The 23,397-nt window shown below is 45.6% G+C and overlaps 1 protein-coding gene across 3 annotated transcripts; it reads right to left on the bottom strand.

The window, feature by feature from the left end:
* Nucleotides 1-4,424: 4,424 nt before the first annotated feature.
* On the bottom strand, nucleotides 4,425-23,329 carry LOC114633351 (membrane magnesium transporter 2-like). Of its 3 annotated transcripts, none has more exons than XM_028781933.1 (2): nucleotides 23,225-23,329; nucleotides 4,425-7,513 (listed from the first exon to the last, which is right to left on the bottom strand). In XM_028781933.1, exon 2 carries the CDS (start codon nucleotides 7,333-7,335, stop codon nucleotides 6,964-6,966), a length of 372 nt encoding a protein of 123 aa, XP_028637766.1. In that variant the 5' UTR covers nucleotides 7,336-7,513; nucleotides 23,225-23,329; the 3' UTR covers nucleotides 4,425-6,963. The 3 variants fall into 3 exon arrangements, with proteins under 3 accessions (XP_028637766.1, XP_028637768.1, XP_028637767.1); XM_028781935.1 differs by lacking the exon at nucleotides 23,225-23,329 and adding an exon at nucleotides 22,496-22,535; XM_028781934.1 differs by lacking the exon at nucleotides 23,225-23,329 and adding an exon at nucleotides 8,610-8,718.
* Between the last annotated feature and the right edge of the window lie 68 nt (nucleotides 23,330-23,397).

Genomic DNA, 23,397 nt, shown 5'->3' with positions numbered 1-23,397 from the left:
AGGGGGGCTGGAGAGATGGCTCAGTGGTTAAGAGCACTGACTGCACTTCCAGAGGTCCTGAGTTCAAATCCCAGCAACCTCATGGTGGCTCACAACCATCTGTAATGAGATCTGATGCCCTCTTCTGGTGTGTCTGAAGACAGCTACAGTGTATTCATATAAAATAAATAAATAAATCTTTTAAAAAAAAAAAAAAAAAAGAAAGAGAAACTGGGAGTGAGCTCAGCATATGAGTGGCTGAGTTCCATCCCCAGCACAGGAAAAAGAGGAGGACAAGGGTGTGGGACCTTTGAACATCATTGGTATATTTGGGAAGGGATGAAGCCACTAGGGAAAACACTATGGAGTTCCTGAATTAAGAATAGATATGCAAGGCCTGGCAGTGGTGGCACACACCTTTTAGTCCCAGCACTTGGGAGGCAGAAGCAGGCAGATGTCTGAGTTCGAGGCCAGCCTGGTCTACAGTGAGTTCCAGGACAGCCAAGGCTACACAGAGAAACCCTGTCTCGAAAAACAAAACAAAAAAAACAAACAAACAAAACAACAACAACAAAAAGAATCGATATGCAGCTGGGCCATGATGGTGCATGCCTTTATAATCCCAGGAGGCAGAGGGGCAGAGGGGCAGGGGGGCAGGGGGACAGAGGCAGAGACATCTCTGAGTTCAAAGCCAGCCTGGTCTACAGAGCAAGTTCTAAGACATCTAGAGCTACACAGAGAAACCCTGTCTCAAAAAACAAACAAACAAACAAACAAAAATCCATAGTGAGAATTTTGGTTCCTTCAAAACCCAGGTATGTTATATGAATATATTTTTGTTTTAATCCCAGTTGTAAAATAAAAGGTTGCTTCATAGCACATGACAATGATTTGCCTCGTGCACTAGCAGGGGCATGTTTTTACCCAGCAGCAGAGTTTGTTTGGAATTCTAGGAACCTTTCAGAGGGAATAAATGCCAGACCCCCAAGAGAAGCTGGAGGCTCTTGGAGGAGCTGCTTTCCTCCCTCCTTCTCCTGTTTCCTGTTGCTGTCGTTTGTCAAGTGGCCATGAGCAACGAGACAAAAAGAAGCTGGATATCCTAAAGATGAAGCTTGGACTTGCCCCTAGGAACCCAACGTCCCCACCCCTGATCAGCAGGAAGTAATCTAAATGGTCTCTGCCCCCTTTCTCCCCTTCCCTCTCTGACCTTCCTTTTCTCCTACCTAGTGTTAGGGAGTTGGAAAAGATTAGAGTAGAATAAGGGCTGTAAGGGTTGTAGATAAATGAACCCAATAGAATAGCTAAAAAACGAAACACACCAACACAAACTTGTCTCAACAAACAAAGGATGTAGACATTCCATAGCAATCTCAGTTCTGGATATCTATCCAGGAATTGAAAACAAGGTAACCCACTCCATTCTTGGAGCTTACAGCAGTACCCTTACCAGGCTTCTCTTTCTATATCCTCAGTTACTTTAAACCTAAAGACATGCAGTCAGATGCTACATGGATGAACCTTGAGGACACTGTGCTAAAAAAATAATAAGCCAGTTATGGAACAAGGGCTTCAGGATTCCACTTCCAGAAAGCATGCAAAACAGCCAACCCATCCCCACTCCTACCCCTATCCTGCTTCCTCCCAAGAGCCTAAACTGCACAGGAATCAGGAATAAAAGAAATCATCCTTTCCTTCCACCAAGCTTCCTCTTGCTCGTGGTTTATTTATTGAATAAATGTCTGCTGAGGATGTATTGTATGCTAAGCCGCAGGGTTAGCTCTGGAAACAATGGTTAGACAGGCAGACCTGGGCTCTCCAGTCATTTACTTCCTAGTCAACAAAGTGACTTCAGAAAGTATAGATGCCAGGCTGAGGATAAACAGATCTGCCAGAATCAAAGGAGACTTAACGTGAGAAGTACCCAGCCAGGAGCAATGGTGGAGGACACACATACAAACGCCCAGGGACAGACGACAGCTCTGGCCTGAGGAGAGGTACACGGAGAGCAGCCAGACATATGGCTATAACAGACTATGCTGGGCTTTGTGGGTGTGAAGGAAACTGTAGTTAACAAAATGGATTGTCTTGTGAGAAAATGTCAGCTCTGAACACCAGACTGTCAGTGAAGGACAGGGTTGGACATCCTCAGGTTCTCGATCAAGGTTTGTAATCTGCCACCTGTGAGCCCTAGTCCAAGGGTTTTTACAGTTAAGCATGGGCATGGATCCCCTAGTCTCATATAACAGACTCCTGGGCCATCCCAGGTAGATCAGGTAGATCTGGGTGGGGCCCAGAATCTGCACATCACATTCCTGCCAAGACACTGCTGATGCTGGCAGTCTTCCACCACACAGATGATGCTGGAGGCAAATCTGAGATTCTTTCCCAGTGTACCTTCTGTCCTGGTAGACATGGTCATCAAATGAGAGAAAATATGTCTGGGAAAGCCTTGAGTGGGCACACTGGGCAGAGGGTGGATGGTATTTTCCTCCATACTCCTGGCTGGCCTTGAACTCACTATGCAGACTGGGCTGGCCTCACATGCTCCTCCAGCCTGCTTTCCGAGCACTGAAATTACGGTCCTGTACCACTACACCTGCTAGGAAAGCCTTTTATAAAAAGACAAAGACAAATGCATGGAATCACCCCCTTGGGGTGTTCACCACACACCCCACCCATCTGTTTCCCTCATCATTTATAAGAAATGTTCTCGTCTAAACGGAGCAGCTGACTGTTCAGGAACAATGGCAATTTTACTTCATTTATCCTAACTCTGATTCTCTGAACATGAGAGCAGCTGTTAACCCACAATGCTAGAACAAATGCTATCTTTCTCTGCCTCGGTGAAGCATTCACAGTTACCTCTAATGTTCTTTTCACCAGTAGAGTTTGATGTTGTCTTCGAGGACCCGTGGTTATTTTTGTCAACCATCGTCTCATCCCACTCCTCCCAAACAAAGCATTCCTGTGAGTCATCCGGGGAACCCAGAGGCATATGACGCTTGTTCAGCTGGTATCTTGCCATTCAGGAGGAGAGTATTAACATTCTCTTGAGCTTAATCAAGAGAGAAAAAAAAAAAGCAACAACAACACAGATTCATAAGCTGCTCAAAACTCAAGAATCTGGACTATACATGTGTGGTAAATGCTTAGGCTGTGTATGCTTGTTTATAGTCACTCACAGATTCAGTAAATATTGGGGGGACTATCTGTTCTAGGTAGTTTTAGGGACTATGGACACAGCAGTGTACAAAGCAGAGCCCCCCTTTCATGGGGTTGGCTTATATCCACTCTGGAAACATACAGCAGTATCCTTTCGTAGAGGTTTTTTCTTTCTATAGTCTCGGTCACCTAGTGTTAACTGCAGTCAAAAAAAAAAAAGTTAAAGATTCTAGAAACAAACAGCAGATGAATTTTAAACTCCATGCCATTTTGAATGTTACAAAAGCTAGTGCTGGCATCATGTGAATTTTCCCTTTGAGCACCCATGCAGTATATACTCTCAACCCACTAAGCACTTACAAACTGGGTTATCAGACTGAAAAATAAATTATCTAATGGACTCAGTACTTTGCAGGTGTCTACTCTAGGTCATACATATGTGCCCTGCCCAAGGAGGAGCAAGCAGTGTATTCTGAAAGTGTCCTTGTGCTGACAGAAGGGTCAGTCACATGGTGGAGGGGATTATGGGTTGGAGTACCATGAAGCATGAAATCGGTAAGCCAATTAGGTTTTCAATTGTAGGTGTTGTTCTCCAGGCTCATTAAGGGGAAAATGTTATGGACTGAATCCAGATCTACAGAATTTGTATGTTTAGGGGTTCTAACATGTGACCTTTCTCTGTTCCCCTTTCCTTTCGATTTAGGAAGCTTATGTCATGTTTGCCCCCTATTTATTTCAGAAGCATATAATGTGTAGCCTAGTTTCACAGGTACACAGCTGGGGAGAAACTTTTACTCAGGAAGATTCATACTTGGAATTTACCCAACACATGATCTAGATGAGATACGGGATTTCCAGTTGATGTAGGAAAGAGCTGCGACATCACACATACACATATATGTAATGTCATGAGGGGGAGTATTGCAGGCTAAATAGTGGTTCCCCACAAGTTACATGTTGAAATCCAATCCCCAAAACCTTCCCCAGATTGTATCATTAAAGAAGTAATCATGATAACATGACGTCATCGGTATGGATGGGATCCTTATGAAGAGGACAAAAATACTCAAAATGCAGGCTATGTGAAGACATCCACCCACAAGCCAAGGAGAGAGTCCTTGGAGGAAGGCATTGAGCCAACTCCTTGGTCTTGACTCCTGGCTTCCGGAGTTAAGGAAAATTAATTCCTATTTCTTCCAGTCTGTGGTAGTCCTAATAAACCAATACAGAGCGTTCTAGTTTCATTTCTGTTGCTGTGAGAAAACACCCTGACAAAAAGCAAACATGGAGAGAAAGGGTTTATTTGGCTCACAATGTCAGTCACAACCCACTGCAAGAGTAGAAGTTAGGCACCGTCTTCCACACCCACAGTCAGAAGCAGAGAAATAAATATACCCATGCTGCCGGCTTTCTCTCGACTCTCTTCCTGCCTTATGTCATTCAGGATCCCCTGCCTAGGAAATGGAGCCACCTATAGTGGGCTGCTTCCCCACATCAATTAACAGTCAGGACAATCCCCTACAGCCAAGTCCGATAAAGGCCATTATTCAGTTGCGATTCTCTCTCCAGGTGATTCTAATTCGTAGCAAGTTGATTTTTAAAACTAACTATTGCAAGAGGCATTCAGTGAAATGCTTGACACCACTGGGTACACTGTGCACCTACAAGTGTTCTGAAGACACGGAACAGGGATGGAGAAGCTGGAGAAGTGGGAAGGAGCTTGGCTCTGAAGGCACTCCAATGATGAGGATTCGGGCTTAATTTTGTATTCACAGTCCGGAGGTGTTGGAAGTCTGAAGGCAAGAGTTCTATGACAGTGCTGTGCAGCAGGAAGAGCATTCTAAAGTAGGACTGGTAGTAATGAAAAGGACTGTACAGCTAAGGGGGGAGATGAGGACTGTGCCAGTAACACAGGTTATGTCTATGAGAAGTTAAATGATACAGCCATGTACTAAAGCCAGGATTGCCCAGATGGAGATGCAGGGAATATAGATAACAGGTCTTAGTTCCCCTTTGGATGAAGATCAGGAAAATCCCAGGGAAGGGAAACAAGATACAAGTAAGTAAAGTACTATCTAATAGAAAAGTAAATAAGACGGCTCTCTTAGAATGAGAAGACAGCCAGAGACAGGTCAGAAAGGCCATGTGTAGTCAACATGCTGGAGGAAGGGAATCTCTAGAGAAGTGATGGCAAAGGAGGAAGGTACCCAGTACAGGGCTTCCCTTACTGTATCATGGAAGACAAGGCTGGGAAATTTCAAACAGGAAGGAGTGGAAACAGTGGTGAAAGTTTCAGACCAATCAACAGTGAGTCCTGAAACATTAGGTTCAGAGTGAACTGAGCCTTTCTTGATAAATATGTATGGAAAAACCCAAGTATGGTGGCACACGCCTTTAATCCCAGTACTTGAGACAGAGGCAGGCGGATCTCAGTGAGTACAAGGCCAGTCTGCTACATATATCAAGTTCCAGGTCTGACTATGTGTCTATCTGTTTGTCTCCTTTTCTCTCTCTTCCTGGTGTGTGTGTCTGTGTATCTGTGCCCCCCCACACACACACACCTCTGTCCCCTCTCCAATATATCACAAGCAAGAACACACCAAGCACTATGACAGGAATGAGGAACACCACAGGAACCAAGACAAACATGATCTGCCCCACAGGGAGACAACATTCTTGTAAAAGTAGACCATAAGGACAAGTAAACAAACCAGACACAGACTCAACCAACTGCTAACCAAAGATATTTGGGGGAAATTCCATCTGTACTGAACATATGCAAGTATCTTATCATTATTCCCTAAACAAAGCAGTACAGCAACAGTTTACAGAGAAGTCACATGGTATTAGGTGTTACACGTAATCTGGAGATGGCTGGCAGTATATGGGAGGGTGGGAAGAGGGTCTATGGAAGTACTATGTCATTTTTTAAAAACTACTTGAGCATCCAAGGACTTTGTTCCTGTGTGTGGTTGTAGAGTCAATCCTCTGAAGACACCAGGGGACAGTTTTATATAAACACATTCCCCTCCTTGATTCTTGTCCTCTGACAAACCTTAGTACATTTGCAAAAGGCAGAATCTCCTATGGACCACAGCAAAAAGAGAAGTGGGCATATAATCAGATCACAGCAAGTGGCACGTGGAACTGGTCGCAGGAGTAGCTAGACTGGCAGGGGCAAGGCTCTCTCCACCTCTTATTGCACTATCCTGGGAATGCTGGCCTTTTTCTTCTTCACAGTTAGGCCTCTTCACCCAGCTTATAGCTCACAGCAGCCTCCAGATCATCAGCCCGAGAGCCCGAGAGAAACCTGTGGTGAGAAGTGTAATGAACAATCAAACCACACATTGTGAAAACCTTCAAGTTCCTTCAAGACTGTAGTCAGTGAGCAGAGCTCAGGAGGCCCGCATGAAAGTTCACTCTCAAAGGCTCACTCTCAGAAGAGCTCATATTTTGGGTTAGGGGACAGAGCCAGAGAAAGATGGATGTCTCAGTTCAAGCATGCAAAAGTGTATCTTCTTTACTGAGGTCTTTTTGTTCCATTCAGCCCTGGACGGATGGGGTGAGGTCCACCTGCAGTATGTTGGCCTCAACCAAAAACAAATCCAGTTAATCAGCTTTCTACAGCCGTGACAGGGTACCTGACATAAATATCTTTTGTTGTTGTTGTTGTTTTTAATTATAGATTTTTTTAATTAAGTCTGAAATATCAGTAAAAATATTGATGTGTAGGGGGTGCTTTACATCCCAAATCCCAGGACTTAATTCTGCTTCTGTCCTGTTAATTTGTAAAAAAGCTGAATGGTGCAGTGATTTGAGTTTTCAGAACTTCAATTGTACGTCAGAAGAGGACACGCTGAGGTCTGAAGAATGAGTTGTATAGGAACGCTGGAACAGTCCATAGCCAGCACGGTGAAACACATAAAAAGACGGGCGATTCCTTAAGGTGTCGAATGTCATATTCTTTAGTTCCGAGGTGGCATCCCTGTCTCTAAAGTCCCCCGCAGCATGAACCACGCCATAGCAGGTAAGTACAAAGGCCAAAAGTGTCTGGAGAACTATATCAGTCGGCAGTGGCTCATCCCTCTTTTCTGTCAGTCGAGTATGAGAACGATGCTGTGCAGCAGAGAAGGCAGCGTGGGTGAGGGCGAAGAGACCGACGCCCACCAGCACCTTCCACAGCAACGCCACCATGGTTCCAAAGGAGTGGCAGCCCCAGAGCTAGCCTTCCACACTGGGGTAAATATGCTAAGGAAAGGAAAGTCTTGTCTTGGCTCACAGTCTCATCTGGGCTCTTTGCTTTGGGCCTGTAGCATCGCAGTACATCATGGAGGGAACACTGAGCAGAACAGGGGTGTTCAGCTCGCAGCCACTGGGAAGCAAAGAGAGAGAGGATCAGGACAAACTCCAATGACTTAACTTACACACGAGTCCCTCCTCTTCTCCTCTTCCTGCATATTACAGACAGTGTCTCGCTATGTAGCCCAGGCTGACCTCACACTTGTGGCAAGTCTTTTACCTCAGCTTCCCAGGAATTGATATTACAGATGTTACAGCACCACAGCCTGCTGGTCCTATCTCTTGAGATCTTCTCCCACTTCTCAATGGTACCACAGGCTGCAACCAAATCTTTAACACATGAGTCTTGGAGAAAATACTGCAGATCCAACTGCAGAACAATGTTTAGCCATATATCTGGAACTGGATCACACAGAGCAGGGACAGCCTGTGTGATTCAGATTCAATGGCAAGCTTGGAACTGACCCTAGGCTAACCTTAGTTACAAGGATAACTGGCATGCTGTTCCTTTTTCTTTCCTTTTTTCTTTTCTTTATGGGGGAGGGAGTGTTGAGACAGAGACCAGGTTTCTCCGTGTAACCTTGGCTGTCCTGGAACTTACTCTGTAGACCAGGCTGTCCTGGACGTCAGAGATCTGCCTGTCTCTGCCTCCTAAGTACTGGGACTAAAAGGCGTGCTTCTCCTAATCAGAGTTCTCTCTGCTTTCTAAGGCTCCTTGTGTCAAGGCAAGTCAGAAGGAATCTACATATTTATTTATAGGTCTGGGAGCAACTTAGTCACTAAGATAAGCTTTTATGGTATCTGTTGACCCAAACATGAAAGCTCACGCCTCTAATCTCAGTATCTGTGATTGATTCCTAGCACCTACGGTAGCTTACAACTCTAGTTCCAGGGGATCCAACACCCTCTTCTGGCCTCTGAGGGCACCAGGCATGCATGTGATGCACAGACATGCATGCAAGAAAGCCAGAATAAAATAAACTCAAACAAAACTCCAATTTCCTCCACAAGGATGAGTCACATATGTTGTGTACAGGCATACAAGCAGGCAAAACACCCATACACATAAAATAAATAATAAAATATGTGGTTGGGTTTTTTGTTTGTTTATTTGTTTTCGTTTTTAAGACAGGGTATCTCTGTGTAGCCCTGACTATCCTGGAACTCACTCTGTAGAGAGGCTGACTTTGAACTCAGAGATCTGCCTGCTTCTGCCTCCCAAGGGCTGTGCCACCGCTGCCTGGCTTGTTTTTAAGTCAAATTCAGCAGCACCCATCTGTAGTTCCAGCACTCCTGGAGGCAAGATGGAAGGTAGACAAAGACGAACTGCCTGTAAGCTTGAGGGCCAGCTAGCCTGGAATACATGAAAGGGTGAAAGAAATGAGACTCTGCCACAACCAAGTAGAAGGAGAAAATGAACTCCCAAAAGTTGACCTCTGACCTCCACATGCATGCTGTGTGGCACACATGCATATACATATCACTACACATACACACAGAGAGTAATAACAAAAACCACAACTTTTTAAGATGCCACCTATTATATCCAGTGGATGGGCAGCTCTCTCTATGGTGACTCAGGGATCCAGGTTGCAACCCTGGCTCTCTCACAGATCCTAGTTCTCATCTCGACCCTGCCAGCAGAAAGGGAAAGAGAATCCTTAGTGGGGAGTGGCACACTTTGTTCTAGATTATGTACCACTGGTGAGAACCAGTCACAGAGTCATGCTGCAAAGGAGACTGAGGTACACACTGGTCAGGCATCATAATTCCCAATGCTTATAACAGCAGAATACTGGCCGGGCAGTGGTGGCGCACGCCTTTAATCCCAGCACTTGGGAGGCAGAGGCAGACAGATTTCTGAGTTTGAGGCCAGCCTGGTCTACAGAGTGAGTTCCAGGACAGCCAGGGCTACACAGAGAAACCCTGTCTCGAAAAACCAAAACAAAAAACAAAAAACAAAAACAAAAAAAAACCAGCAGAATACTGGGGTGGACAGCCAGGTTGACTTTCTGAGAGAACTAGGTAGCAGGCACTTGGGTGTTCAGATTCTAGTTCTATGTCATACTCTTTTCTTTTTGTCATTTATTCCTTTGTTTTGCCTATGTGTATGTATTTGAACCTCAGGCATGCCTCGAACCCATGGGAAAGTGGTGTCAGATATCCCGGAACAGGAATAGTGGTTGGCCTTGAGCCACCATGTGGGTGCTGAGAACTGAACCTGGGTCCTTTAAAAGAGCAACAAATGCTCTTAACTGTGTAGCCAACTCTCCAGCTCCCGTATCAAGGTTCTTTACATTTCGACACCATTGATGTTAGGTTACATAATTCCTCTTTAGAAAGAGAAGGTTGTGCAGTGCATAGTAGGGTGTTTAACACCATCTCTGGCTTCTACCCATCTGATGCCAGTAGTTCGGACCCCATCCCTAGTTCGGACAATAAAAAATGTCTCTCCAGCTGGGCATGGTGGCACACACCTTTAATTCCAGCACTTGGGAGACAGAGGCAGGTGAATTTCTGTGAGTTCATGGCCAGCCTGGTTTACATAGTGAGTTCCAGGAGAGCCAGGAGCTGTCCTAACAACAACATACACACATAAATAAATGAATAAATAAATAATAAATAAATGTAACAAACTGTTTTAATATCTTTAACCATTACAAAATGTAGCCAGTTATAAAAGGTTGTGAGTCACACATGGGTTCCAAGATTAGAACTGGGACCTCTGTAACCACACCACAGGCTCTTAACAGCTGAACCACCTCTCCAGCCCCACAGCTGGGGTTCTACAACCTCATTTGCATTGTCCTCTATAAACAGGCCTGAAAACTCCAGGTTTATGACTTTTTCACTTGCTGTTTAGTTTGGAAATAGTTCGGAAACTATGATGGCTGTCCTTGGTTGCCAACCTGACTATATCTGGAATGAACTACAATCCACAAACGGAGGGCACACTTTTGACCTGTATCTTGAAACAGGAAGACAACATACGATCTTAATCTGGATCGACACACACCTTTAATCCAGATCTTGAAGACAACAGAAGACAGAGGGTTCCTTCTTCTTCACCTGCTTGCACTAATTGCCAGAACATCTATTGGAGCCTACTTTCTTCAGGATTCCAGCTTATACAGAAGACCAGCTGAAACACCCAGCCTCGTAGGACTGAGCTACTACTACATTTTTGGACTTCCTCCTTGTAGCTGGCCATTGTTAGGTTAGATGGTTTGCAGCCTGTAAATTGTTCCAATAAATTCCCTTTAGATTGATAGATAGATAGATAGATAGATAGATAGATAGATAGATTCATTCAATAAATTCTGTGACTCTAGAGACCCCTAATACAGAAACCGTGGGGTGTCTGTGGGTGCAGTCGAAGACAATGTATTGCCCATTGGGTGACGGGGGGGGGGGGGGCTGTTACTGAGCTATTCATATTGATGTCTCGAAAGAAAAGTCGGTAATGAAATCAGGCAAACAGCCTAGATATCAGGTCATCACAAGAATATCTAGGGGCCTCGGCTGTGGTGAACTCCTGGAGCTTGCCAGAAAGTAGCTCAACCTGGTACCAGAATTTCCGGCTGCTCCAAGAGCTTTTGGGGGCTGTGAACTACTTTTGAGGAGGGGAGTCACTCAAATGGCCAATGTCCTAAGTCGTAGGTCAGCTAGATGCCAGTCATATGGACTGGGGCAATGAAAAGCCAACCCCTTAGCCCAGGGAAGGCTGGCCAGGCCCTGCACAGCAGGAAACAGCCAGCTCTCCTGAGACCGGACAAACATTCCCCATACCCATTCTTCTAGGTTCCCCGTAAAGACACGTCACCCCCAATGCCAGCAGGAAGTAGCCTGCTTCGCTGTCACCTCTTTCTAATTTTTCTCTTTTAATTAAACCAAAACAGGAGAATGTTAGTATTCTGTCTAAACTCCACCTCCACAGTTATCTGCCAACACCCAGGTATGCTCCTCCCCACAGTTACCTGGCAACAGCCAGGTAGGCCTGCCCACTATAAAAGGGGCTGCTTGCCTCCTCCTCTCTCTCTTACTCTCTTGCCTCTAGCTTCTCTTTGTGCCCTTGCCCCTCCCCCATTTTCTTCCCCCTCTCTCCATGTGGTCATGGCCGGCCTCCACTTCTCTCCTCTCTCTCTTCTCTGTCTCTTTCTCCCCTGTACCTCCCCCTCTCTCTCTGTCTCTACCACCCTCCTGGCTCCCCTCCCCATGCCCTGAATAAACTCTATTCTATGCTATACTGGTGGTGTGTGGCTGGTCCCTCAGGGGGAAGAGATGCCTTGGCATGGGCCTGCTGAGACATCCCCTTCCCCCTTTTCCACACACCCACGGGACATCAAAAATCAATCTGGATCTGAATAAGCGAGTTTAAAAAGAGTTTTGTTTTTAATTATGTGTACAGATGTGCCTATGTGTGTGTCTGTAGTACCTGTAGAGACCAGAAGAGGGCATCCAGTTCCCCCAGGCACTGGAGTTAGAGGTGGGTACTGGGAACCAAACAGGGAAGCTCTCTCTGCAAGAAAACCAAACTCTTAACTGCTGAGCCTTCTCTCCAGCCCAGCAACTGATTTTTCACAATCCTATGTGTGTTGTTCTCTACAAACAAGCCTGAGAACACCAGCCTTTATTCCTTTCTTTCACTTGCTAGTTAGTTTAGAAACAATAAACAAATAGACTAACATCCAGGACATTGTCCAGACACCTTTCCAGGCCCAGGCTGGCTAGGGTCTCCTCCCTCACCAAAGGATCAAGTGTAGAGATGGGGTGAACCAGAAAGTACTCGAACCAGACACTGATGAAATCTCCCTCCTCGGCCAGCAAAATGTAGTGAGAATATTTTTACATTTCAGGATTCCAGTTACAGATCGGCTTTCCTCATAGGTTCCCAGGCACCCTAGGAAGAACTGGCCGCTCGTCACATGTCACCAATAGAACTTTGTCACTCTGAACATTTTATATAACCTGCCTGCATACACCGATTATAGTCCCTTCCAGTCCATGAATCTTACTCTTGTTGAGAAGCCTCACGCCTGACATACACTGTTCATTCAATGCTTAGTGTACAAAAAGATTTAGAAGTGCTGGAGAGATGTCTCAGAGGGTAACAGCACCATCTGCTCTTCCAGAGGTCCTGAATTCAATTCCCAGCAACCACATGGTGGCTCACAACACTTATAGTGGAATCCAATACCCTCTTCTGGTGGGTCTGAAGACAGCTACAGTGTACTCATATAAATAAAATAAATACATCTTTTTTTTTAAAAAAAGGATTTTTTTTTACTTCACAAGCAGCTGCTGCCATGTTACTGTTTTTTCTCCCGTAGGGGTAAAGCTCACCAGAACACAGGATCTATGAACGCTGCCATCTTTAATCACTTGCACAGTTGTTTCACATTGCTCTGCATCCTCTACCCATCAGTCTCTGAAGCTCTTTTCATCTTTGCAAAACCAACATTCTGTGCTAAACAATCCACACTCCTCTCTCTCTGTGTGACTCTACGAATGTGACCGCCCTAGGCATGCCGGTAAGTGGAGTCGAGCACTATTTGTCATTTTGTGATGGTTTATTTTACACAGCACAGTCACCCATGTCATACTATGAATTAGAATTTCCTCTCTTTTATGGCCGAATATAACTCCCTGCATGACTACATGACATTTTTATGTAGCTGTTTGTCGGTAGACCTAGGTTAGTTCCACCTTCTGGCTGTTCAGAATAAGTTAGGCAGGTTTTTGTTGTTGCTGCTGCTGTTTGTTCTGTTTTTGCTGCTGTTGTTTTAAGACAGGATCTCACTATGTACCCCTGGCTGACCTGGAACTCACTATGTAGACCAGGCTGGCCTCAAACTCACAGTGATTCGCCTGCCTCTGCCTCCCAAGTGCTGTAACCAAAAACTAACTCAAAAAGTCAACAGAAACACAGAGATACAGATACTTAACAGAAGAGGAAATAAGCAGGTGTATCAAGAGGTAGTTGACCTCTCTGGTTGGTTGTCTTAGTCAACTCATGCCTCCATAACAAACCCACAGGGTGGGTGGTCAGGGAACAGGATTTATCTATCCCCACAGTTCTAAAGGATGAAACTAAAGGGTACCAGGTGGGGTTCTAATAAGAATTCTTCCCAGCTTCCTCCTTACTGTGTTCGAAATGGCCTTTCCTTAGGGACATGAGGGGACACAGCAAGTTCTTCAGTCTCAAGAGGTCAATCCTCTAGACTTCATCTAAACGCTAATTACCTTCCAAAGGCCAATCTCTAAACAGCATCACACTGAGGCTAAGGCTGTGCCTTGTGACTGTTGAGAGGATGTGATTCAGACCTCGGAGCTCCACTCCAGGTCCCCCAAATTTATTCTTTTTTTCTTTCTTTTTGTAAATGACGGGGGGGGGGAAGAAGAAGAGGAGGTGGTTCAGAGCAGCACTCTTCACAACAGCAAAAATCCACAAACATATCGAGCGGCCATCAGTAGCATAGTGGAGCGATAAGCCAAGGTATAAGCCTGCACGAAGTGTACCATTACACAAAGTGAAGGATCTATGGCGGCCTCCACAATACTGAGTTCTACTGACACATTAGCACATGAAAAAAGTTGCTCCGCAAAAAATTTCATACAGCAAGATGAATTTTTATAAAGTTAAAAATAACCCAAAGCAAGAATAGATACATACACAGGACACAACTGCCCAAGGAATGTAGAAACCACTGGTCCTGGAGGCACAGGCCCCCAATCCCAGCGGTTCAAGGCCTGCCTGAGTCACAGAGGAAGTCAAGGGCAGTCTGAACAATTTAACAAAACACTATCTCAAAGTAAAAGTATAAACAGGAGCCTGGGGAAGTAAGTCAGTGACAGAGCACCTACCCAGAAAGCACTGGGCCCTAGGTTTGACCTAGCGCCATAAACAAACAACAACCAAAGCACTAGAAATGGGAAATGGGTGAAGGTCGGATAAAGCAAGATCAGACTAGCTTCAAGCTGCGAACGCTGGAAATTTTCCATTTAAGTACATTAAAATAATTTAAAAGGGAAAGCAAAGATTGCTAAACACCCAGGACATGGGCCACTTAAGCAGTAGGAGGCAGGATCTCTGGATGGAAGAGAAACCTACAATTCCATGTCATTTTCTGTGTTGAGTATTAGTCAGCTTTCCGTTACTATAACAAAACGCCTGGTAATCAACTTACAAAGGTGAAAGGCTTTTAGGGGGGCTCACAGATTGGAGGTTGAGGCTCCAGCCCAAGGTCCACAGTTCCACTGCTTTTTTTTTCTACATTTATTTTATGTGTGGGAGTGTTTTGCCTGTATGCATGCACTTGTATGCCTGGTATCCTCAGAAGCCAGAAGAGGGTATCAGATCCCTTGAGACTGGAGTTACAGACAGTTGTGAGCTGCCATGTGAGTACTGGGAATCTAACTGAAGCCCCTCTATAAGAGCATCCAGTGTTCTTAACCACTGAACCATCCTCCAGCCCCTCCGTTGCTTTTGAGTCTATGACAGGGCACAGCACATCATGGTAGCTGGGACACGAAAGGAAGCATAAACAAGGAGTAAATCCTTGAAGGACACGCCCATGATGATCTAATGCTTCCCCACAAGCCTCATCTCTTACAAGTTCCACCAGATCCTAAGACAGCTAAGCCTGGGACCAAACCTTTAACAAGCATCCCAGGTCCAAACCATATCATCCCAGATGTGCTGCGGCTTGGTTTTGTTTTGATAATAAGTTTGTGAGCTCCTATTATAGAACAAACTAGGTAACGAGATTAAGGCAGGCCATGCACGGAGCAATGAAAACTCAATTAGAGAATAGAAAGGAAAGCATGAAATCATTGTTTACGGTTCTTGGCAGCACTAGGTAGATGGATTAGGATGTGTGCCTCTGATGCTGGAGACCTAGTGGCTAGCTCTGCTGTCCTTCCCTGGCTTGTCCTCCCTCCATGGAAGGCCATTTCTCTCAACAGCATCTCTGACCATCTGACTGTACACCGACCAGCAGAGGTCTGTGGTATTCTCAGGCTTCTAGACTCCTGATTAAGAGAGACACTGGATATTTATGATGTCGCACAAGTGGATGGATTATACTGTCCAAACCTCAGGCCAACCAATGGGGGTTTACATTTGTGCCTGGTATAGGCCCTTTTTTTAGAGACTGTGGTGGTTAATATTGACTGTCAACTTGTCAGGATCTAAACTCATCTAACAGACAAACCTCTGGCTATGTCTCTGAGAAGTTTCTATACTGGGTTAACAAAGGCTGGAAGCTACATCCTAAATGTGAGTGGTACCATTCCATTGGCCAAGGACCTAAACTGAATACAATAAAGAAAATTTTTTAAAGTTTTGCCAGTTGGTGGTGGTGCATACCTTTAATCCCAGCAATTTGGGAGGCAGAGGCTGGCAGATCTCTGAGTTGGAGGCCAGCCTGGTCTACAAAGGAAGTTCCACAACAGCCAGGGATACACAGAGAAACTCTGTCTTGAATAATCAAAAAATTATACACACACACACACACACATATATATAAAATTTTTTTGTGGACAAGGTCTCTTTTTATTATGCAGCCCTGGCTGACCTGGAACTTAGAGACTTACCTGTCTCTGCCTCCCCGGTGCAGAGAATAAAAGCACATACTTATCATGTCCAGCCAAAAATATAATAAAAATTAAAATATGAATAAATCAAGTGAAATACCAATATCTATCTTTCTCTCTGCTTCCTGTCTGCAGATGTGATGTGACAGGCCACCTTGAACTGCTGTGACAGACTATGGGCCTATGGGACTATGCTCTTAAACTATGGGCCAAATAACAGCTTCCCTCGTTAGACTGCCTGTGACAGGTACTTTGTCAGAGCGAAGAGAAAAAAAAGTATTTTACCTAAACGTGATAGAGAAATAACTGTGATAGAGACATGACTGACTGGGCTACTGTGGACACCCCAAAAAAAGAGACAAGTCTCCCTTCGAAGAGAAAAATAAACCTGTCAAAGAAAAAACGTTCTTCGATATTTGGAAGAGCAGCACAAAGAAAACCTTGTTCAAAATCAAGTCCCCAAATTAGGGACATCTATGACAGACTTTTCAGTGCAGGGAAGAGATGGAGCTTAATCCTGAAGGCACCACATACTGCACCATAGCCACGGGCGAGAGTAAAGTCAGTGGATGGAAAATTACCAAGAGGAAATAAGAAAAGTAAGAGAGTGTCTAGCTAAACTGACCTTACAGGATTCCTACTAAAGACAAACCAGCTTGAACAAACACCACCCTCGGCTTGATGCAGAATAAAAAGCCTGCTCATGGGAGCAATCAGATAATGAAGCAGAGGATTCTAGCTAAATGACCTTGGCAGAGTTCTTTGCTAAAACCAGATCTTACAAGGAAACGCACAGACAGATCTAGGAGAGACTCCAAACTAAAGAGACTAACTACACTTTGATGAAGCAGAAGATCATTATCAAGTGAGAGACAGAAAAGCCCTTTGTTGTATGGTGGCGTAGGCACTGATGTCCACCAAAGGTCAGCACTAAATTCTTCTCGGTCCGCAAACGGTCGTGAGACCGAAGAAAGAAAAACCCACACTGGTTTTCTCCCACACCCGGCTCCTCTAGCTTTAGTGCAGTCCCAGAGCAGAGGTGAGTGGGCGCCTCAGCATCCGCATCAACTCCTCCTCAATGCAAATACCCTGAGTCACTTACGCAGCCTGTGAGCAACACTTGTTGTTCTTGTTGTGGTCAGCTACCACAAACAACAGAAGCGGGGCAGGGCGCGGTTTGCTCTGCTCACAGTTCCAGCCAGTCTCATCATGGAAGGGAAGGCAGGGCAGAACACATCAGTCCATGGCAGCAAGACCACATGGCAGAAAGCTTGAGATGGCTAACCCTCATTATCAACTTGCCTGGATTCAGAATTACCCAGGAGTCCTAGACGGGATAAAAAGGGAAAAAACAAAACAAAACAAAACAAAACAAAACAAAAAAACCCAAAAAAGTGGGCGGGGCATGAGCATTCCTCCCATCAGCCACCTGACACTCCAATCACCACGCCTCTCTGCCTCAAACTATGAGTCGAGAAAGACCCTCTTCCCTTCCACTGTCAGGTGTTCTGTCACAGCCACAAGACGATAACACACAGCTATCCGAAGCATGGCAGACTAGGCAGGGAGCTGAGTTTCATTCTACAGTGTATTGAGCACTCCCAGTGTTTCAGGTCCTGCACTACGCCAGCGCTGATGGACAACAGCCTCCGCTAATGACAGTTCTATTACTACAGCATCTGGTAGAGGCAGAGAGACTTCAGTATACTCAAGATAGACACCTGAGCTTAGCTAGCAGGAGGCAAAAGAATCCAAGAAGCCATGCCAGAGAAAGTGACAGCAAGTGAAACCTAAAAGATAAAGAGGGATGAAGGCTGTCTGAGGAAGAATGTCATGTACAAACAGAAGCACCAGAAATGCTATTGTCCCCAATATAGTCACCAAAAGGTGGGCATGGAGGCCTCAGGTGAAAGTGACACTTAAGTCTTGGGGGATGGCAGAATCTCTGCTAAGGAGGAAAGGACAGTGGCATCTGGGAAGACGTGTAAGTAATATGAGTGACAAAAGCAAACAAGAAGAGGGCAGGACTACTCCTTAGTATTAGCAACGTCATGTTTAGAGGCTTGCAGTGAAGGTGACAGAAAGGCCTGAAGAAGAGAGAGTGTTATCATTTGAACTTTAAATGCTCCCAAAGGTCCATACTTAAGCTTGGTCTCTGGGTGACCCTATTGAAACGCAGCAAAACATTAAGAGGTGAGCCCTTGTGGGAAGTCTTAAGGTCACTGAGGTCACAGCCCTTGAGTAGAACTGGGGAACACTACTTCCTCTTTCACCTCTCAGACTCAAAGGGTGTTCTGTCCCTGCATGCAGTCCCCACCATTGCTACCTAGCACCAAAACAGTGGCCTAAAAGCTTCCTGATCACAGACTGACGACCTGTAAAATGAATCTATTGGCTGTGTTGACTGGAACCTATAATCCCATCCTTTGTGAGGCTAATGCAGGACTGCAAGTGTATGTTCAGCCAGAGCTACATACTGAGACACTGTCTGGAAGGGAGAAAAGATTGCAGTTTAAGGTAAAAACAGGACCTGGAGAGATGGCTCAGCAGCAGAGAGCCTACTGCTTTTGCAAAAGACACAGTTGAGTTCCCAGCATCCACCTCCATGGCTCAGGACCACCTTTAACTCCAGATCCAGGGAATCTGATGCCCTATTCTGGTCTCCAAGGATACCTGGACTGGAGTGTACATACCTATACACTGATACACACACACATACACACAAATAATTAAAAGTAAAATAAATCTTTAATAAATCAAAAATAAATAAAATCATGAACCCAAATAAACCTTTTTTCTTTATAAGTTGATTCTCTCAGATACTTGCTATAATAAAGAAAAGCTGGCTAACAGAGAGGAGAGAAAGAAGAGAATAGATTCAAATGGACAGATCCTCAACCAAGGGAACAGCTGTGTATCAGACAGAGACATATTTTAAAATGAAGATGAATAGTATGAAGTCCTAACAACACAGGCTTTCCACTCAGACAAACCTAAGTTCAACTCCCCAGCCCTGTCTATGAGATCTTGGGCAAATCACTTAACCTGGCAAAGATTCCATTTCTTCACCTGGGAAATCAGGACCATAAACAAAGCAAATCTCACAGCTGCTGAGAAGATGGAGTGGTACAGTATGTGTAAATGACACAACCCAAAACACAGCATCTGGAGAGCCATGGAGAGCCAGAGAACCAGACAGCAGAAAGGAGCCGCTGGTCTTGATGCCAGTGTTAACAGACTCTGTTAGCCAGGTGAGGGTGCTGAAGATGATCCAATGAACACTCGCTCCAGGGTCCCTGGCCTGTCTCAGTGAGCAGAGACCTGAGTGCTCCGGAAGAGGATATACTCACTGGAAGAAGATGACATGCACACTGGTAAAAGCGTGGCACACTCTCACATCTTGTGGATGGGAAGACCCTGCCTCTTGTTACCTGAGCCTCTTTTCAGTGCGTGCTTCTAACAGGCACACTTGAAGGATAACAGTTTACTGCTTCCTTTATAAGCCGTAGATTCCCTCCTCCCCAAGCTCTATGTTTCTTAGCTGTGACACAAACCATCTGCATGTGGAGTATCCATCTGGGCCCATCACACTGCCCCTGCAGGGCTCGGAGGCAAGAACTTACGAAAATATGCGGATGCCCCTTCTCTTTCCTCTGCCAGAGTGGTAAAGTCCTGGTCTCTAAACTCAAAGTCCTGTGTCTTCTGCCGATAGCCAGAGCCATCAATGTGTGCACGGTATGAAAGCCATGAGTGTAAGCCATGAGTGTAAGCTATGAGTGTAAGCCATGGCAAAGCCTACAGTGAGGATTCAGACAGCGCTGTTTGCCAACAAGTAAAGGACAGCGGTAAGAAAGAGGGCTCTAACAAACTTGAGAAGGAAAGGCACACAAGGCTCTGGGCTCCACCTCTGGCGCTGCAAGAGGAAAGGCACAGAGTCTTTTCAGCGTGGTAGTCCCTTTTCAGGCTTCTGAATTCCCCAAGCCGTCCTAGAATTCCCTATGTAGCCTCAAACCTGCTATCCTCCTGCCTCAATCTCCCAACAGCTGGAATCCCAGGGGCACATCATCATGCCAGTCTAGAAGAAAGCAGTTTCAATCAAAACCCAGTAGGCAACAGGATCTGGCGCTGCCTCTGAGTGAGATGAAGACTGAAAGTAGCCACTGAATTTAGCAACTAGGTCACCGGCAAGACACATTTCAGTGATGTGGTGTGGACGGAAGCCAAACGGTAGTGAGGGAAGAGTGGATGGAGGTGAAGAAGTTGTAACAATAAATACGAGGCATTTGTTAGAAGCTTAGCTGAAGCAGGGTGATGGTGGCACGCACCTTTAATCCCAGCACTCAGGAGGCAGAGACAGGGGGATCCCTGATTTGAAGCCAACCTGGTCTAGAACTAGTTCCAGGACAGCCAAAGCTACACAGAAAAACCTTGTCTTAAACAAACAAACAAACAAGCTCTGCTGAAATGGAAGGAAGCGGTGGAACATTGGTAGCAGGAACAGATGGAGGCAAACTCAACTTCACACTGTTTGGTTTGGTTTTGTTTTTCTTTTTTTTTCCCCTTCCCTTCTCCCTCTTGCTCCGGCCCCACTTGTTCTGGCCCTGCTTGCTCCAACCCGCTCACTCTGGCCCATAGGTTTTTATTTATTACATGTAAGTACATTGTAGCTGTCTTCAGACACCCCATAAGAGAAGCATCAGATCTCATTATGGATGGTTGTAAGCCACCATGTGATTTCTGGGATTTGAACTCATGATCTCTGGAAGAACAGTCAGTGCTCTTAAGCACTGAGCCATCTCACCAGCCCTTGTTTTGTTTTTCTAAGACAGAGTTTCTCTGTGTAATAGCCCTGGTCGCCCTTAACTCACTTTGTAGACCTGGCTGGCCTCTAAGTCACAAAAACATACCTGTCTCTGCCTCCTGAATGCTAAGATTAAAGGCATATGCCACCACATTCGGCTTTTTAACTTGTTTCTTAATAAATGGAGAAGATATGAATGGTCATTACTGAGAGCAAGCCCAAAAAGAGAAAAATTGAGAGAAAAAATAACAGAAGGATAGATTCAGAGAAAGAATGACCTCAAATCCCTGGTGGGACTGCATCTGCTCCAATCATACCTCAAGCAGATCAACCTGCTGGCTCAGGTTTGGGGGTCTGTCTCCAGGTAGGTGGAGGGGCCCTGTCAGCAGGGAGCCTTCATAGCTACTTTCCTGGATGGTCAAGCAGGCCAGAAATGAGACCCAGGGGTATTTCCCAAACTAGATTCTCAAGACAAGAATAAGTGTCCTCTGCATACAAAAGCCAAGCGTTTTGAACACAATGCTAAACCGTGAAGCCAGAGCAGTGTTCTCCAAGAACATCGGAGAGTGAGCTGCAGAAAAGGAACTTGGGGAGACCCAAGGCCTCAACCTCAAGGCACTTGGCATTTGGGAAGAAGGAAAAGAATTCTCACTTGTACAGCTCCTCTGCTTGGAGTTCATCTATAGATAAGAATCCCTGCTTGGCACAACTTGTCAAGCTCCTGAACCCTCTTCCCAGCCCATCGGTGTGTGTCTTTGTAGAATCCAGTTCTAGCAAAGAGTTTTCTCAAGTCAGTTTAGGAAGAACTACTCCAGGTGGCTGATCACCTGCAATGTCTGATGAGGTTTCTCATCCTCTACCAGCCTGCAGGGATGTTGGCTGGCTCTGTCTTCCGCAATTCTGTTAGGCCAAGTTTAGCCAGAATCCTGTTACAGGTGGTACTTCCACCTTGTCATTTCCCATCCATCAACACCCACCCGGCTGCTTTGCTATAAACTCAGAACCAAGCTAGGTCTCTCTCCCCTAGTGCCCAACCCCGCTGAGGATGGTCCTGAATAACAAGTGTCATTAGAATTATTTTTTCAAAAAGTATCCACTGGGCTAGGAGACAGCTCAATTGGTAAAGTGCTTGCCCTGCAAGCAGGACCTGACTTTGGTATCCATGACCCATTTTTAAAGAGAATTAAGCTCTAAATTAATTTAAAGATTTGAATTTATAGAATATTTTATTTTTTTTTAAAAGAAAAAATTGCCACTCCCCCCTTTAATCCCAGCACTCAGGAGTCAGAGTCAGGTAAATCTGTGAATTTGAGGCCAGCCTAGTCTATGCAAAAAGTTCCAGATTAGCCAGGGATACATAATGTGACCTATCTTTAAAAAAATAAATAAATAAATGTTGTGTGGTAGCATTCACCTAACAATCTTAGGCTAGGAAGGTGGAAAATAGGTGGATACCTGGAGTTCACTGGCCAGCCAAACTAGCCTGCTTGGGGAGTTCCAGGCCAGGGAGAAACTTTGTTAAACAAAAAAGCACCCGGGTAAACACAGACAGACAGACAGACAGACAGATAGACAGACACACACACACACACACACACACACACACAGAGCCTTCACCTCCCAACTCTTGACATAAAGTTATTATGTTACTATCCTAACCTTCCAGAAGGAGTCAGGGATCTGAAAGCCCAAGGCTTTCGGGATACGGATCAGCAGGTGGTAGACTCCAGCCCTCTGGCCTAAAGCAGCACTAGAGACCTTAAGAAAGGAAAAAAAAAACAAACAGACAACAAAACTGCTGCCCCTCCTACAGCTAAGAACAGGGCACAAAGGCCTCCATAGTACCTTATCCATACAGCTTTGGCTCCTAGGGGACTGGTAGAAGAAACCCGAGAAGAAGGCAACAGGAATGTCTAATCAGAAACCACATTTCCGCTATGTAGTAGTAGCAGCAGGAAAACCTAAAGGACTCCTCTCTGCAGTGTCGGAGGGAGAACAAGAATGCAGAGTTCACAAAACTAGAGTATCCAGGTCTGAGTCCGTGCATAAACTACAATCATCTACCTGAAAGCCACCGAGACTCCAAGAAACGAGCATCGGAACCACCCAAGATGCTAGCTAAACGCACATTTCCAGGCCCTGAGAAGAGGCTTGTACAGTGGGCATGGAGCCAGGCCTGAGACACTGCGCTTTCAACCAGCACCTCTGATAATCTGGGGTACTCTGCAGAGCCCACTCTTGAGAAACTAGACTCTGGGGCGAACAGGACCTCCAAGTCTCAAAGTTTCCCCACCTCGCTCGGGGCATCGACCTCCTCCCACCACCCCAACCCCCTCAACTACCCTCGCAGTCATGAAAGCATTGGGGAACTCGGCTGGACTCACCGACCTTTGCCAGGGCGCAGTGGGCCCCAAAAGGCGCAGCACGGTATCCGGCAGGGGGCGCTGCACCAGGGACAAAGCAGGGCGGGGGCGCCGGGCACCCCTAGCCGAGAAACGCCAGGCCGGGAGAAGCGCCGGCCAGACCAGAAGAGTGACCCAATGCTTTCATGACTGCGAGGG

Source organism: Grammomys surdaster, unplaced genomic scaffold (genome assembly GCF_004785775.1).
Source record: "Grammomys surdaster isolate TR1022 unplaced genomic scaffold, NIH_TR_1.0 581, whole genome shotgun sequence".
In the NCBI taxonomy this organism is placed as follows: domain Eukaryota; kingdom Metazoa; phylum Chordata; class Mammalia; order Rodentia; family Muridae; genus Grammomys; species Grammomys surdaster.
Note: the sequence above shows the minus strand (reverse complement) of the source record. Positions and strands in the feature narration are given on the sequence as shown.